This window comes from Argiope bruennichi, chromosome X1 (assembly GCF_947563725.1).
Source record: "Argiope bruennichi chromosome X1, qqArgBrue1.1, whole genome shotgun sequence".
Lineage (NCBI taxonomy): Eukaryota > Metazoa > Arthropoda > Arachnida > Araneae > Araneidae > Argiope > Argiope bruennichi.
This window is the reverse complement of record NC_079162.1, coordinates 77117546-77134430: the sequence shown is the minus strand read 5'-3', so window position 1 is coordinate 77134430 and position 16885 is coordinate 77117546. Positions and strand designations below refer to the sequence as shown.

At 31.2% G+C, this 16885-nt stretch overlaps 1 protein-coding gene across 1 annotated transcript in view; it reads left to right on the top strand.

The window, feature by feature from the left end:
* Positions 1-16143, top strand: part of LOC129958733 (lanC-like protein 3 homolog) — a 34334-nt gene extending 18191 nt beyond the window's left edge. The window contains exon 5 of the mRNA XM_056071386.1: positions 11308-16143. Coding sequence (XP_055927361.1) covers positions 11308-11669 — 362 coding nt within the window. The 3' untranslated portion in view covers positions 11670-16143. The remainder of the gene's footprint in view (positions 1-11307) is intronic.
* The last annotated feature ends 742 nt before the right edge of the window (positions 16144-16885 follow it).

The window sequence follows — 16885 nt, the reverse complement described above, 5'->3', positions numbered from 1 at the left end:
CATCCTGGAAGTCTAATCTCAGAAAACTGATATTTTTTCCGGTGAATATAAATCACATTCATCAAATTAGAATGCGAATTAAGAATAAAAATAATGAATATAGATTTATAATAGATTTAAATCAAGAAAGAGTAGAATATAATTTTATCGCTATGGATGGAGAACTATCCTAAAAAAATTTACTATTTGTTGAATTTTTATTATCATAATTACATTTTAATTTTTTTCCTAAATAAATGAATAAGCATAGATTATGTCAAAAAGGTTTTAAAAAAAGCAGAGCAGAAAGTAAAGATGATTGTATGTGATAAATTAAATGAAATTTTATCAAAAAAAGAAAAATGACAAAAGATTAAAACTTTTCTCGTAAAAATACGAAGGATTTTCATCCTAATAACTGGAAAAGATTTACAGTTTGACAGACACTCGTTATTTTCAAAATAATGAAACTGAAATTTTTTGAATGTATTGAAATAGAACGAGAAAATTAAAATTCAGAAGAGGCTATTTATAAGTTTGATATTCGACGTGAAGATTATATTTTATATTCTTAAGAGTTTTTACATCAAAAGTCGTGAAAAAAATAGTGATCCGATTACAAATGAAAACATTACTTTAGTGAATGGAGGTGGTGTAATTATAGCTTAAAAACTAATTATTGGAAGCAATAAAAGTGAATCCAGTCATAATTATTGTTCGATCTTAGATCAACTTTTAAGACATATTCATTTTACAAAAAATTATCCTTTTCAGAAACTGAAAATGTGTGTGTGTGTGTGTTTTTTTTTAATTCAGATACAATCGATATGATAAATCGAAATAAATTAAAATATGATGGAACTTTAATAGACCAGATTAAGATAACATATTTCTTTAAGAAATGGGAAATATAATGAAGGATTTGAAAAAAAGTTATCATTTTGCAAAATATGGTCAAACAATTCATATATGGGTTTCTTTGAAAAATATATTTGATATTATTAAAATTTGACATCATTAAAATATATTTTTAATGAATATCGATAAGTATTGTCCGATTTTCATCCGAGAATGGAATTTCAAAGAAATAATAATACGAATATGTTAATAACAGATGTTCTAAATCCTAATTTTAAAGTAGGCATTCAAGACGTATCATTGTTTTTACCTTATGCTGAATTTAAAAATTTAATAGTCATGAGATTTAAAGAATTAAAAGTTTTCAATTCATGAATTGAAATAAATTGAGATCATTACAGAATGGATAAATCTAATATTCAGTTTAAAGTTTTCTGATGTTCTTGTTAAATTTCAACCGTATCGGACGAAGTTTCAGCTGTTTATATGATTCCTCAATATATTGATAGAGATGGGACTTATGCTAATTTATTGAATGTTGAATCGCCAGAAACGGACAAGAATATCCACAGTCAATATAAAATGAATTTCCCCGAAAAAGATTATAATTAACTATATACTGCTGTTTCAAAAGCAGGCTTCAATACTTTTAATACAGAAATCAGTAATTAATTACAGGTTGTATGATTAATTATATTCAATTTGGAGAATTATATCCAATTATTTGTTTCAATTTGTCATATCATAACAATTTTACTTCTTTAGAAAAAAGAACTTTACCATTTAGATGGCTATTAAAAAATAATATTCAAAGAGATTGTATATTTTATTTTGAAAGAAAGAAATAGTTGTTTTTAAGTATATCTAAAAATTTAATTACATTTAGTAGAAAAGAAGCCGGAGGCGATTCTTAATAATTTTATCAATTAATGGCAGCTTATTATCCATTTTTTGATTATGAAATAAAAGAAGAATCCATTGGACCTCCAAGAGTTTATTTTAAATTAGGGATAAGGGATATTTTGATATTGAAAAGAAAAGATAAAAAGAAATGTTAAAAGAACCTATTGGTGTAAACGATTCAGTTACTAAATCTTATGTTGATCTGATTCAAATAGTTTTTAAATCTCAAATGTTTGAATTACATAAACGAAGCCTTGTTCATTTTAAATATAGTGATTTCGACGTTAGAGAAAAAGTTATTGGAAATGTTAAAGATCCATTTACCATGTTGTTAATAAACAATATTTAGAGAAAAATACTTCAGTTTTAAATGATGGAATTTATGATGTGAAGAAGTATTCTTTTGAAACATCTTCCTAATCCACAAGATAAAAATGATGCTGTTCCTAAACAATATGTAGATATGTAAAATAAACTGGAACGAAGTTTTTTAAATCCTGGTCTAACTGAAGGTTTTATCAAAAATTTAAAAGACAAAGTGGATTGGAATTTAGTTTCTAGATACTAGAAATTATCAAACTCAACTATCAAAAGTCATCAGAAAATTTTTTAATTGAAAATGAAAAATTTCTAGATTGAGATACCATTTATAAATGTCCATGATTATTTGTAACATTTCTTATGAATGTATGACCATAAAGTCGATTGGGATGCTGTTACAGAATATCAGACATTAAGTGATCGATTTAATTTAGACAGTGTTCGAAAATTGTATATGACACTAGTTTCTAGATATCAAAATATGAGTGAAAATACAATTGAAAAACTTGGGCAGAATGACTTCAAATTTGAACTGAATATACTTGAAGAATGGGGAAACGGTACGGCACAAGAAAAAAAAAAAAAGAAGTTACAAAGTGTATCAATAGATGGCGCTGTAAGCGGGTTACTGTGGAAATTAAAAGACACTGATGCACACGAACATTGCATTTGTTGTAAAAACACGGGATGCTTGGCATTCTCCTCATATTGCATCTAAGCAACTCGTCATTAGTCTTCCAATGAAGGATCGCGCTCTGCGTGCGAAGCTCCTTTACAAGAACAGCGATTGTATGCTAGCAGCTTTAAAGAAATTCCGTTCATTTAGGAGTATGGAAAAAGGCCATTGTCCGATGTCTGCCAAGGGTCAAAAGAAAATGATAAAGAAATCTGAAAAAAAAAAAAAAAGTTCTTTTGAAGTGAAATTTTGCAAAGAAACGAAATCAATTGCTTTGACGTTTGTAGATGTTGCCATGCCCTTACAGGAAGGGACGAACAGCGGTATGCAAACCTGCAGAACGCGGGTAATTGCGCTATATTTAGACATGATTGTGAGTATGATGCATAAAATTTTATGCAATATCTTGCACTGCTAACCATACAACATTTCCCATGTTCAGAAGTTACTTTCTACTGCCCTGCCAATAAGACACTCTTTTGCTCTAGAATTTCCTGCTCGCATGGAAGTGAACAGCGAATGGCCATTGAGCATTTTTTGAAGCCCATTTCTATCTCCAAGGCTTTGCCAATTCACAAAATTGAGGGATATGGGCAACGAAAAATCTATTTGCGCATGCACCAGTACCGCGTAGGTATAACTGTGTGGTATTGGTTGACTGCATCATGTATTATAGGTCCATTTTCTTTTTCGAAGTGATGGGTCCTGCGGACCCCCACTATGAGAGCCTTTTGCGCAATCAGGTCATTCCAACGCTTTAACAGCGTGCATCTCTAAATAGAATAATTTTCATGGAAGATGGCGCTCCTCCACACATTGCAAAGCCATTGATGCAATTGCTGAAGAGGCATTTTCATTGTTTCTTTGTGGAAATTTGGCCTAAGGACAGTTAAAAATCAAATCATTATGAACTTTTTATGCGGTTTATGGTCTAAGGATAATTAAAAACCGATTTTTCCTGACCAATGTGGCACTTTACCCTGGTAGATGAGCTTTACACTAACAGTGTCACAACTGTTGAATAATTTTTTTTCGTCAAAAAAGTCGAAACAATCGTTCATATTGAACAGTACAGTTGGCTTAATGTGCAACTCATACCAAAGCCACCATAATTAAATTCAAAATATATGTACTTGTATCCGAATCCACTTTTGTTATGCCGCTTACAGCATCATCTATTGATATATTTTGAATTTTTTTTTTCGTATGCCATACTGTTTCCCCTTTCTTCAAGTATATTCATTTCATATTTGAAGACATTCTGGCTAGTGGTTCTTTTTTTGACAGCATTTTGAAGGTAGGATTTTAATAGTAATCACTTTGAAGAAAAAATAACTGATTATAGAGTTATGATAAAATTAAGACATTCTGGGTTTAAAAGGGAATTTATAAAACCAAAACATGAAAAACCGCATGAACCTTCTTCGATTATTTTTATTTGCGTTTTTTTATTTTATTTTCTTTGGATTCAAAATGATATGAAATGAATTAATTAAAAATATTTTTCTTTACAAATTTCTGAAATTTTAATGGTACCTATATACTACTCATACTTGATTAAAAAAAATACAAAACATTTCATCTTTTAGTGCAAAATATTTCCCGTCTTTTTGGTGCTAAGAACTATAAAATACCATTTGAACATTGAAAACTATAGTTTGCTTTTTTAAGTAAACAAGTTTCGTCTCAAGTTAAGTGAGTTTCATTACATTTTTCAGTGTTATACTACGTTTTTTACCATTTAACATGACATAAAAACATTAACAGTATTTACTCCTATAGGACTTTCTAAACCACGGATAGCCAAAAAGATAGATTAACTTGTACATTCTACAGTTCGCTAAACAAAGGTTCATTATTACAAAAATTCTGTGTCACTATTGTTACAAGCCTGTAAAATTGCTTCCCAGCACGGTTGGTTCTATCACCGGAAAGACTGATTTACAATAATCTATATTGGATGCTGCTAGGGTGCTGAGCCAGTGATCCCAGAGCTTGGCGACAAAATAAAAAATGCTGTAAACTTCGAGAATTTTAACGACCCGTCCATTAGGAACCGAGATACGCTTGATTGGCATAGAAGGTTCTCGGCCTGCTATAACTATAAAAGGACGGCAGTCTCAAGCTGCAAGGTGTCGTAATCAAGTATTGAGTCTTCGAGAGAATAGCGTAGCAACGGCGGAGTGCCAGCGTTGTGTGGAGCCCAAGCTATTGCTGAGCTGAGCTGTGTGCCGAGTCCTGTTATCTACTGTGGAAACAGCGTCGTATCGTGTGTGGAGTAGCCATTCGTTTAGTAGTGAGTCGGCAGTTGGATACAGCTAAAGCGAAGCGACAGAGTAGTTCTTCAGCCATCTGGGAGACCGTAGACGAAGTTCCGAGGATTCCCTCTCCCGCTGAATTCTGTCTGGCGGCTTTATGTGTTATGGTCGAATAGTACTTGTGGGCTACTGTGTGCTCGTCTCGGCTGTTTATAGTTGTCTTTGTATTCGTAGTCTGTATCTTTGTGTAAATACACATCATCGTTGTTTTCTACTGAGGCCTTCTGATTGTGTTTTCACACCATACACCCATTACAAGCGAACTCGGTGATCCGTAACACTATAATATCAAAAATCCATATAAACCTATTAACTATTTCGTGTACACAAGGTTCAATAATTAAAGTTTTTTTTTATATCAAAACAATGCATCTTATTATCTTCAACATTACACACTTTTAAATTAAGAGAATTAGAATTTAAATAATTACAATTTCTCTTTATATGACCCGTTTACAGGTATAATAAAAGCTAATTTTCTTTTAAAATTTAGATTTTATAAATTTAGGTTCATTTCCCTTTGAATTACCAAAAACGATATCCAGCTTATTACATTTATGACAAGCAACATAAGTATTAACAGTATTATCATTTATTTCAATTTTAATTAAATCATTTTCAATTGTTTGGTTACGTTTCTCTCAGTAATTAATTAAATCTCAATTTTATTCAATTTAAAATACTTATTGGGCAATCGATACAAGATTTGATTGTCCCAAGAAGTGTCCTAATGGCTTGAAATACACATTACATTTCATCTAAAGGGTGTCTGTAATTTTATAGTCGCTTGGGTATCTTAATTCTTAACATGAAAATCGCAATATTATCCATTTGGGGAGGAAACTTGTTTATGAAAAACTCGTCTTGTAATGGCGTCATTGAAGCTGTTGATGTCGGCTCGAATTGGTCCTTCTGTAATGTCTGGAGTTCAGATGCACTTTGTACACTGAATATTAGTGTCCTATGCAGTTCGTCAACTCCATTATAAATAGTTGTTAATGCACAGTCTTCACGCTACTTGAACTCGGATTTCTATCATATGGTTGCGGATTCATCCACTATTGACCTTGAACTTTTTTGGCAGCTTTCCACGTTTTTTTCTATCTCTATTCCAGTCACTTCTTTTTAGCAACGGAAACAGTAAGTTTCCAGAAAATGAATTCAATCCAGCTGCTTCCGTTTCTTAAATCCTGGAACGTCAAGGTTTAACTGCGGACCCCATCACAAAACTCAGAAAATTCACGGCGAAAGAAAATCTAAACGTTATCTTTTTCTTTAAATTAGAATCCAGAAAATCCTGTGCTCATTACCTTTGATGGAAGAAATTTTTAGTGGAAATTTTTTAGACAGAGGGTTCAAGAAATGAAATCAAAGATTTTCTAAATTATTTTATTATTTACTAAAACGAACTTAAGAGCCAATACTTCGGCTTCATTTAGACATACGTAAGCCAGTCGAAGAATGATTAAAAGAACGAACGGAAAACTAACTATAGAAATATAAGATACTTGCCTCAAATACACTCTCATGTATGATATTAAGACCAATCAGAAGCTAAGCGTATAAATCAGGAGATCGTGCACGATTTGCACACAAGAAGAAGCAATTTTGTATGGTGGTAAATCTTAATTTCTAACAATGAAGCCGATCTGCCTTAGTAGGTACGGAAACCGAGTTTTCCATTGATTGACATGCCGTATCTTGTTTAAGTTATTACGTAACTTTGTCCTGGGAATGTTAGCGATATCCACTATCATTCCCAGAATTGTGAATTTTCAGCTAGGATGAACTTTCGTAGAGTCCATATCCATCACTGCTGGACAACCGCTGCGTTTTTCATCTTTTAAGTTAAAATTGCCAGTTCCAAATCAGGGCCGGCCCTCTGGGAGGGGGGGGGGGTGCAGCGAGTGCTATGCACCCGGGCCCCGCGACTGGGGGGGGCCCACCGTGATTAAGAATTAAAATAGTGTTCTGAATAATAATAGCGTTTGCACGTACTGAAAGTATACAAGTTTGTTTCCACATGACTGGCTGAGCTTCGACTGACGTCTTTATTAGGCAATGATACCTATAAAGGGGGGGGGGGAGGAAGTAGATTTATGAATAAAGAAATTCCTTCAGACATGTTAAGACAGAGCAGCGTGACTTCTGGGTGCTAGCGGAGGCCAGAAGTCGAGTCTGAGGTTGAGTTCAAATGGACTTGTAAATCATCAGCTATATACTTTTTTTCTACATCTAATGTAATATTTTTTATGCGTGCATCTATTATGTTTGTTTATATTAAGTTGATCAAACAAAAAATAAAACGAAGATAAATTAAACGATCAACTCCTAGCAATACATTGCATTACTGCTTCACCGGCCTTGACCGGAATGAAAAGAATTAAGGAAGAAGTTCAAATGTAGCAGTCGGAGCATTTGGATATATGCGAAGTGCATAGTATATATTATAGTCTTGTGCAAGTGTGCAAAATATTGTTAATATAAGGTAAATAGACTTACAATCACTTACCTCACCTACTAGGTAATAGCTTATAGTATAGCATATAATAATTTGATAATTCATTCTATAAACTGCTTAATACTGTTAGATATAACCATGACCATGTCAAGGAAATATCCCTTTGAGTGTCAAAAAAAAAAAAAAAAAAAAAAAAAAGCTAAACTTCAAGAAATCACAAGTAGATCTGCTTTCTTGGCTGCGAAGTAATTCTGGCAAAGAAATTGTTTCAACTTCAAAAATTGCAATTCAAACTTCAACTGGAAAAAAAACTTCAGCGTAAAGTACACAGTCTAGCAATGAAAATGTTGAAACGGTGAAATTTGTTGAAGAATCGTGTGTTTAGACAAATGTGACCGAATCAGAAAATAATGACGAAAATAAAATAACAAATATGACCAAGAGAGTATAAATGATCCTGGTTTATGGCCAAGTATTATAACTGATAAATTTAGAATGTTTTGTGTTAAAATCGGATCTGTGCTACACAAAGGAGTTCTTGCTAAAAATGCTGAAGATAGATAATTTTCCATTACATACTACTTTTTAAAAATTCCAAATGGTGTTACTCAACATCGCAGCTGGTAAATTTATTCAAAAACGCAAAACTCCGTATTTTGTTTTTGTTGTATACTGTTTTCCAAAAGAAGAAGAAATGACCCAACTACACGATTTATAGGTTGCTATAATAACTGGAGAAAGCCGTCAAATATAATCCAAGACCATAAATGCTCTAGTTGTCATGTTAATTCGTTTATTGCTTGGAAAAATTATTTCCAAGACCATAAATGCTCTAGTTGTCATGTTAATTCGTTTATTGCTTGGAAAAATTATTAAAACGACTATATTTATGTTCGATTATTAATAAAACAAATCAAGTTAATATAAGTAAGGAAACGGCACGACTCAAATTACTATTTCAAAGAACTGTAGATGTGATTCTAATTTTAGTGTGTAATAATCTTCCACTTCGAAGACCCACGAAATAATAGGTAAATCTAATAATGGAATTTTTAAAGTTTAATCGAAAGTAAATACGATTCTGCGCTAATGGACCATATAACAAAATAATACATTCTAAAAATAGAACTGGGCATCATTTAGCACATAGCTCACATGAACAAATTATTTCTGCGTTAGGAAATGAAATCCTTAACAAAATTAAACACGGTATAAAAGCAGCCATGTATTATAGTATCCAAATGGATTGTACTCCTGATATTTCCCATAAGGAACAAACTTCAATCATTATTAGGTATTTAAATTTTGAAGAGAAAAGGTTAACTATTAATGAGTCATTTATAGGGTTTATTGAAGTAACTGATCTGACTGGTGAAAGACTAGCAAAAACTTTATTGGAAAGACTAAGCGAACTTGATTTAGATATTATGAATTGTAGAGGGCAAGCATACGACAACGGTAACAATATGAAAGGGAAATATAAAGGTGTAGTCTAGAATGCTTTCTCTAAACCCGCATGCAATTTATGTGCCTTGGCTATCACACTCCTTTAATACATTAATTTGTGATGCCGCTTCCAGCAGTATATATTGTAAAAAATTTTTGGGGATATTGCAACGCTTATATTGTTTATTTTCTGCATCTACTAAAAAAAATGGGAAATTCTACAAAAGCATTTAAACATTACTCTTAAACCATTATGTGACATTCGTAAGGAAGCCAAAATAGATTCGGTTAAAGCTGTGTATACACAGTTTGAACAAACTTGTAATGATGTAAGTAACGATAATACAGTAACTGGAAGAATTTATTGATGTAAGTAACGATAATAGAGCGGTATCCGAAACTAAAAGTTTATTCGATGCAATACAAGAAATGCCATTTATTTTATGTTTAATAGTATGGTTTGCAATATTGTCCAACATTAACACTATCAGTAAACTATTTCAAACAAAAACAGTTGTTCTTGACTTGGCTTTCAATTTAATCAATAAAATTAAAACTGAAATCCAAAATTTAACACATTTTTAGACGAAGGAAAAGTGCTAGCACATAATTTGAACATTTTCCTGTAAAACGAATTCGAAAAAGAAAAAGATTATATTCCGAATTAGCAGAAGACTAAGTTATAAAATACCCAGTAGAGGAATTTAGGTGTTATTTTTTTACATTGTAATTGATACTGTTATTGTTACGAATAGAAGATATATTTAAAAGTATACCAAATATTATTTCTGATTTCAAATCAGTCACTGATATAAATTTTTTAAGAAAAACATGAATTAGAGAAATGTTCCAAAAACCTCGTAAAGTTTTATAACAAAGATGTAGATGAAAACCTAATCCAGAAAATTTGTTTGCTAAGGGATTTAAGTTTGAATGAAAGAGATGTAAATAACGCACAAGACACATTGCAATAAAAACTAAATAATAATTATAATGAGTTTTTTTCTAAATGTATTAACTGTGTTAAAACTATTCTTTATGTTGGCAGTTACTATAGCAAGTGCCGAGCGTTCTTTCAGTAAATTAAAATTAATAAAGAATTATCTTCGGTCAAGCATGTGTTCGGAACGCTTAATACACTTGCTATGTTAAGCATCAAAAAAGAAATTGCAAAAAATTGTAATTTTTCTGAAGTAATTGATGTAAACAAAATCACGCAATAAATAAACATGCATTAATAATATGCGTTCTTGTTTTTTTTTATTATTGTTTTTTTTATAATTTTGGGCCTCAAATGGCTTCTTGCACCCGGGCCCCTTCACAGAGAAGGCCGGCTCTGTTCCAAATCTATTAAACCAATTGCGGATGATCACAATAGTTGTAGCACCATTCCCGTAAACAATACGAATCTCATCTGCAGTATCCTTTGAACTATTACCTATTTTAAAGGATGAAGCATAACATACTGTAAATACTTTCTATGGCTATCTATATTGAACAGTGTAGCAAAAAAAAAAAAAAAAAAAAAAAAAAAAAATCTTTAATGTGACTTGCTATCAACGAAACTTACTTTGAAAGAGTTTTTGGATGAATGAAACTTATGCCATCGACAGTAAATAAATGAGTTTCTATCTTTATATAAATAGCGCCGGGTAAAGTCATACCCAGCATGGTGAAATTTAAAAAAGTAACTTAAGGGATACTCCAATAATTAAAGTGTCCCAAATATTTGGTAGGGGAGTTGATGTGGCTGCTACGGGGATTTTTTTCTCATTTTACACAAGAGGTAATGTTGGTCATGCTTTTTTTGTACAGTATTAAAACCTGTCACGTTAAAGTAAAAGAGCCCTTAAAAATTTTCGAGGATGAGAATTCTTTTATAATTGATTGAAAATATAACTTAGTTTAAAACAAAATAAAAAGTCTAGATCTCTAAAAATTTATGGATCCAATCGTTTCTTGGTAAAATGAAAAAGGCCAATGGTTTGTAAAAAATTTAAAATGTTTGGATGAGGATAAATCCCCAGGGAGAATTAATGTAAAACAGACGCACATGCATTTTATGCAAAGAAAATCTGCTGTTACAATGTCTATAATACTCCATAAAGTAAAGGGTAAAAGAAAGCCCATTTTTACTCAATAATATTTTCACAAATGTGTTAATTATTCAAATGAATGTAATTTATTTTGTCATGCACAAATTAAATAAATATTTTTATGTAAGGATTAGCTTTAAGAAAAGTTCTAGGTGAAATAGGAAACAAAGAAGTAAGTTAGTTTGATTTCATCAAATTAAGTTGGAATTTTATAGAATTTCTTTTGATGATGTTTAATTTTCATTGCAGGTGTTGTTTATTTAATGGCCAAGGCTTACTTGAGATGGAATGACGAAAAGTATTTCCGTTCCTGTCTTGCATGTGGAGATATTGTGTGGAAAAAAGGACTGTTGAGAAAAGGCCCTGGTATCTGTCATGGTGTTGCTGGGAATGCTTATATCTTTTTGCTCTTGTTTCGCCTGACAGAGCATTACAAGCACCTGCACCGCGCTCTGCAATTTGCTAACTTTCTTAAAAGTGACGAGTTCAAACAGGCCCGCATTCCCGATAAACCACTTAGCTTATTTCAAGGGCTCTCTGGTACTGCTTGTTTCTTAGCAGATCTCTTGGAACCAAAGATGGCACATTTTCCATTATTCGATATATTCTAAGTTCAGTTTGTTTATTTTATTCTGTGGTTTATTTTGTGAAGAAATTGACTATAAACGGGGGGGGGGGGAGGTAAAAAGTCCTAAACGCACTCATTTTTTGCCTAGTTTTTGTGTTTGACAATTTTTCATTATGAAATTATCGTATTAACTATTGTTATTCATTCTAATGCATTTATTCATGCTGATTGCAAATCTGTTACTAATTTTTTTATGCCGCAAGTATTTTTTTATAGTACAATTGCCTTAACGCAAGAATGAGAAGAATGTACAGATTAACATTATATACGTGGCAGAATAACACAATAATTTGCAAATTCGGTAAATTTAATATGCATTTTGAAAATTAAATGGTTTTTACATATTTGAGCATAATTATTTTACGGACCAGCCGTTTGCTTTTGTTACGATTCTATGTCTTTTTGACATAGAAGACATCAATTCCACAAGCAGGTTTTTCGTAGTTGAAGGAAAATATTAAAGCTTCAGTTAACTCACGTTTGAAAGGGTTTTTTTTTTATTTTTGAAATATTATAACCAATTTTATGTCAAAGCTTCTCTATCCTATTAAGATCTGGAGACTGCCTTGGTCAGTTCATCCTATTCACAATATTGTCTTCCAACCATCTCTGGACTAATTTGGCACAGTAACATTGAGCATTATCCCCCCTGAAAAATTTATGACTGATCCTTAAAAAGATCTTTCGCTGATGGTAACAATTTATTTTGTAGTACTTCAAGGTTATCTCCTGCTTTAACTGTTCCGTGCATGTTGTGAGGTCTTCCAATACCACGAGACTTTAGTCTTTTTATTTGACCATATGTTTGGCGCAATATAGCCTTTCCTGGTTCTTGTGCCATTAAAACAGATAAACCAAACCATCCAATACCACGAGGACAATGAGGGCTGAATTCCTCATGAGTACGTTGTCTTACATAGGCACTACTTTGGTTACCAGAAATACTAAACTGACTTTCATCACTAAGCATTTCCTTTTCCCTGTTTTCAGTAGCATATAAGATCCCTTACCCACGCCAACCGCCCCTTGCGTTGGAAATTCGTTTGGGATGGTTTTGGGCGAGCTTTGCAGTCTCGTAATCCAAATTCAAATAATCTTCCTCTCACAGTTGTTATGCACTCATTCGCATTTGATGTCAAATTCCATTGTTTCAGAAGTTGTGGTGAATTAAGCTTTCTGTTTGAAAGTTAAATTCAGTGCATGACATTGTCTTCACTTAAAGTTGTTTTCCTCGGTCGCCCAGTTCGCTTCTCGTTCTCAGTAGAATTTGTTTCAGAATATCTTTTCAACGTTCTCACTGCAGTAGAAATTTCCCTTGGTACTTTAGTGGCAATTTGTTACATAAAATTACCTTTTCTCTTCAAAAGTATTACTTGTACCTTTTACTTTCAAGCAGAAATGAGTATTTACCGATAATTTTAATATTTTCCATATATGCACTTCAAATTGCAACATCAATTTCTTTCAATGCATTTAAAGATGTTGACCCCTCTGCTTTCAGTCCTTCTTCACTATTGCTCTCTGATTGGTTCGAACTGAGCATTTCATTAGTTGAAAATGTAGACACTCATTATTACAATGACTTAGCGCTTGTTTTATCATGGTTCTTTTTTTCTTCAAAATGTTGATGAAAAAACTTTACTTGAATATCTACAGATTTGAAATCAGACATAAAAAAATATGTTAGAATAAATAACAAAAATTAAAATAGTGTGATAATTTTAAACGAAAAATTAAGTCAAACATAAAAATTCGGCAAAATCATGAGTGTATCAGGACCGTATTTTTCTTTGAATCTATGATTGATATGAACGAATTATATTTGTAGTCATTAAATTCGTTCACATTCCTGATTTCATTTAACATTTTTTAAATATATTAGGAATTTTATTTTTGTGGTAGCAGTGTTTTGTTTTTCATTTTCTTGTTATTTGTGCTAATTGCAAACTGAATCGAAAAGAAAAGTTTTCATTTATAAAGCCATTCATGTCTAATTAATATTTTATTACATGAAGAAAGTGGGATCCGCTTACAGGACTAAATGACGGAACGAAACGACAATTTTGTAGCAAAACTCAATGACCGAATTAGGCAAGTTGCTGCCCCAGGCAGTGCATATTGAGAAAATCCCCACTTTTTATAAACTGATTAATTTAGTTCAAAATTTCAGTATTTTTAAAAATTTAATCAACATTTAATGATATATCTTAAATTATTTTTATCTCTTAAAAATCTATATTTTTATTTATTTATTTTTGATAAGTTTGCATATCATCGGAAAATTGTTAAAGTAATAAATTTCTTGAAAATTTTAAGATAAATATTGGATAATTATTCCTTTATATATAAATAAAAGTATTTATTACAGATTATAAGGACTACCAAATAAAATAATTCGATATAGCAATTAGCACAAATAACAACAGATTAGGGAATTTATTTATCTTTTTTTATGATTTGCCATCTAGAAGTTTATGTATTCAGAACACATGAAGTTCTTGAATATATATAAATAATTTCGTTATTTGGAGACAAGAACCGGAAGCATGTGTACTGGCCAAATTAAGTTTATGAGCTTAATAAGAGCTGGCTAATGAAATCTTATTTCTAATCAATGTATTCGGCTAATGGAATCTTATTTCTAATCAATATATTGGACTTATGGAATCTTATTTTTAATTAAAGACTGAGCTCCATCATATTGACCAGACACATTTTATTGCTGGCATTATTGTAATACTGTCCTCTTGTATATTCAATTGAGAAAGTGTCTCTAAAACTAAATTCTACATTTTAATTGCTGAATAATTTACTCAATTGCATGAATTTAATAAATCAAGGTACAAAATCGTCATTAAAGAAAACATATCAACTGCAAAGATTAATTAATCTGAATGAATAATATCTTAGATAGAATCAATATGCATGATATCATACATTTTAGTTCCTTGATTATTTCATTTACCACTCTTTTATATATAAGCTCTAAGTATTCTATGCATGTCGTTTTAAATAAATGATAGATTTAACTTGGATGTGATGCTTTCTATGTAATTTTTGAAAAAAAAAAATCATCGTATTGTGGAAATCGAATACTCCCACAACATTTCCATTGTTTATCTGAAATACAGTCAACATGTATGAAATTATGTGTTTTAATTCCTTGATTATTTTATTTACCACTCTATATTCGGAATTATTTTATACTAAGAATTCTATGCATGCTGTTTTAGATAAATAATAGATTTGTCCTTGATGTGATGTGATGTTTTCTATGTGATTTTTAAAAAAAAATCATCATATTCTGAAAATTTAACATTCCTAAAACATTTTCATTATTAAGTTATTCGAAAATTCATCTTAAGTACAGTCAACATGTATGAGGTTATGTGTTTTAGTTCCTTGATTATTTAATTACCACTGTTTTGTATTCAGGCTCTAAGAATTCTATGCATGCTGTTTTGGATAAATAATAGGTTTGTTCTAGATGTCATGTGATATTTTCTATGTGATTTTTTTTAAAAAAAAATTCATCATATTTTGGAAATTTAATATTTCTAACACATTTTCATTGTTAAATTATTCGAAAATTCATCTGAGGTGAATCAATATGTATGAAATAATTTGTTTCAGTTCCTTGATTACATTATTACCACTCTTTTATATATAAGCTCTAAGAATTCTATTCATGTTGCTTTAGATAAATGATATTTGTCCTAGATGTGATGTGATGTGATGAAATGTGATGTGATGTTTTCTATGTGATTTTTTATAAAATTCATCATATTTTGGAAATTTAATATTTCTGAAACATTTCCATTGTTAAGTGATCCAAAAAATTCATCTGAGGTGGAATCAACATGCATGAAATTGTGTGTTTTAGTTCCTTGATTATTTTATTTATCACTCTTTTTTTACATATAAGCTCTAAGAATTCTACGCATGTTGTTTTAGATAAATGGTAGATTTGTTCTAGATGTGATGTGATGTTTTCTATGTGAATTTTTTATAAAGTTCATCATATTTTGAAAATCTAATATTCCTAAAACATTTCCATTGTAAAAGGATCTGAAAAATTCATCTAAGGTGGAATCAATATGTATAAAATAGTGTGTTTTAGTTCCTTGATTATTTTATTTACCACTCCTTTATATATAAGCTTTAAGGATTCTATACATGTTGTTTTAGAAAAATGGTAGATTTGTTCTAGATGTGATGTGATGTTTTCTATGTGATTTTTAAAAAAATCATCATATTCTGGTAATTTAATATCCCTAAAACATTTTCATTGTTAAGTGATCCCAAAAAACTCATGTATCCCTTTGCCGTGAAATATTAAAATCCTGATGCCAAGAAATTTTATTGCATGAACAACACGCTTCAACTCATTGTGCCAGTGTTCCACTTCTTTTTTATACATTTGATGTATTGTGGGATCAGTTTTCCCAAAGAATTGCCTCTCAGAATAAAAATTTTTATGTTGTCTCTGTATGCAATACTTCATTCATGTGCTGTAATTCTTGAATTGTTTTTCGAAGCTTTAAAATATTCAATGAAATAATTTCTTTTTATACAGAACAATTTACATGGTAAGCAATCTAGTTAATAGAGCTATGCCGCTTTTCGATATATTTTTTAAATCGATCTTTTTGATATCAATGGTATTATGACTATGAATCATGGTTCTGACTGCAGTAAATTGTATAGGGCTTGATTGAACAAAATTAAAACACAATGCCTTCAAATTCGCTATTGTAAGGTGTCTTCTTTTCGAAAACTAAAAGAATTACTCCATTTTGGGCTTCTCCGTGTTTTTTTTCTGTTATTTTTCTTGATAGGTTTTCCTATATCCTTCTGATGACGACGCCTGAAACGGTCATAACAATAGTTTTTGATGCGAATTGAATTGAATTTTTTTATTTCTTAAGACTTGAAGTCGAAATGGAAGAATTAACCAATTTTTGATAAAATCATCTGTTATGTTTCGGTTAGGTTGGTTATATTAACGTCTCGTTTTAAAGCAACATTAGGGATTATTTTGGGACTTACCTCGTAGTTTTGAACCGCGGTCACATGAAGAGGACGACACGTGAGCTGGAACTCTCTTTCCAAGCTTCCACACCACACCAGTGGGAGGCTATTGGCCCCCGACGAATTTAACATGTCCCAGACCCGCTTACACGACGATTCTTTGGTGGA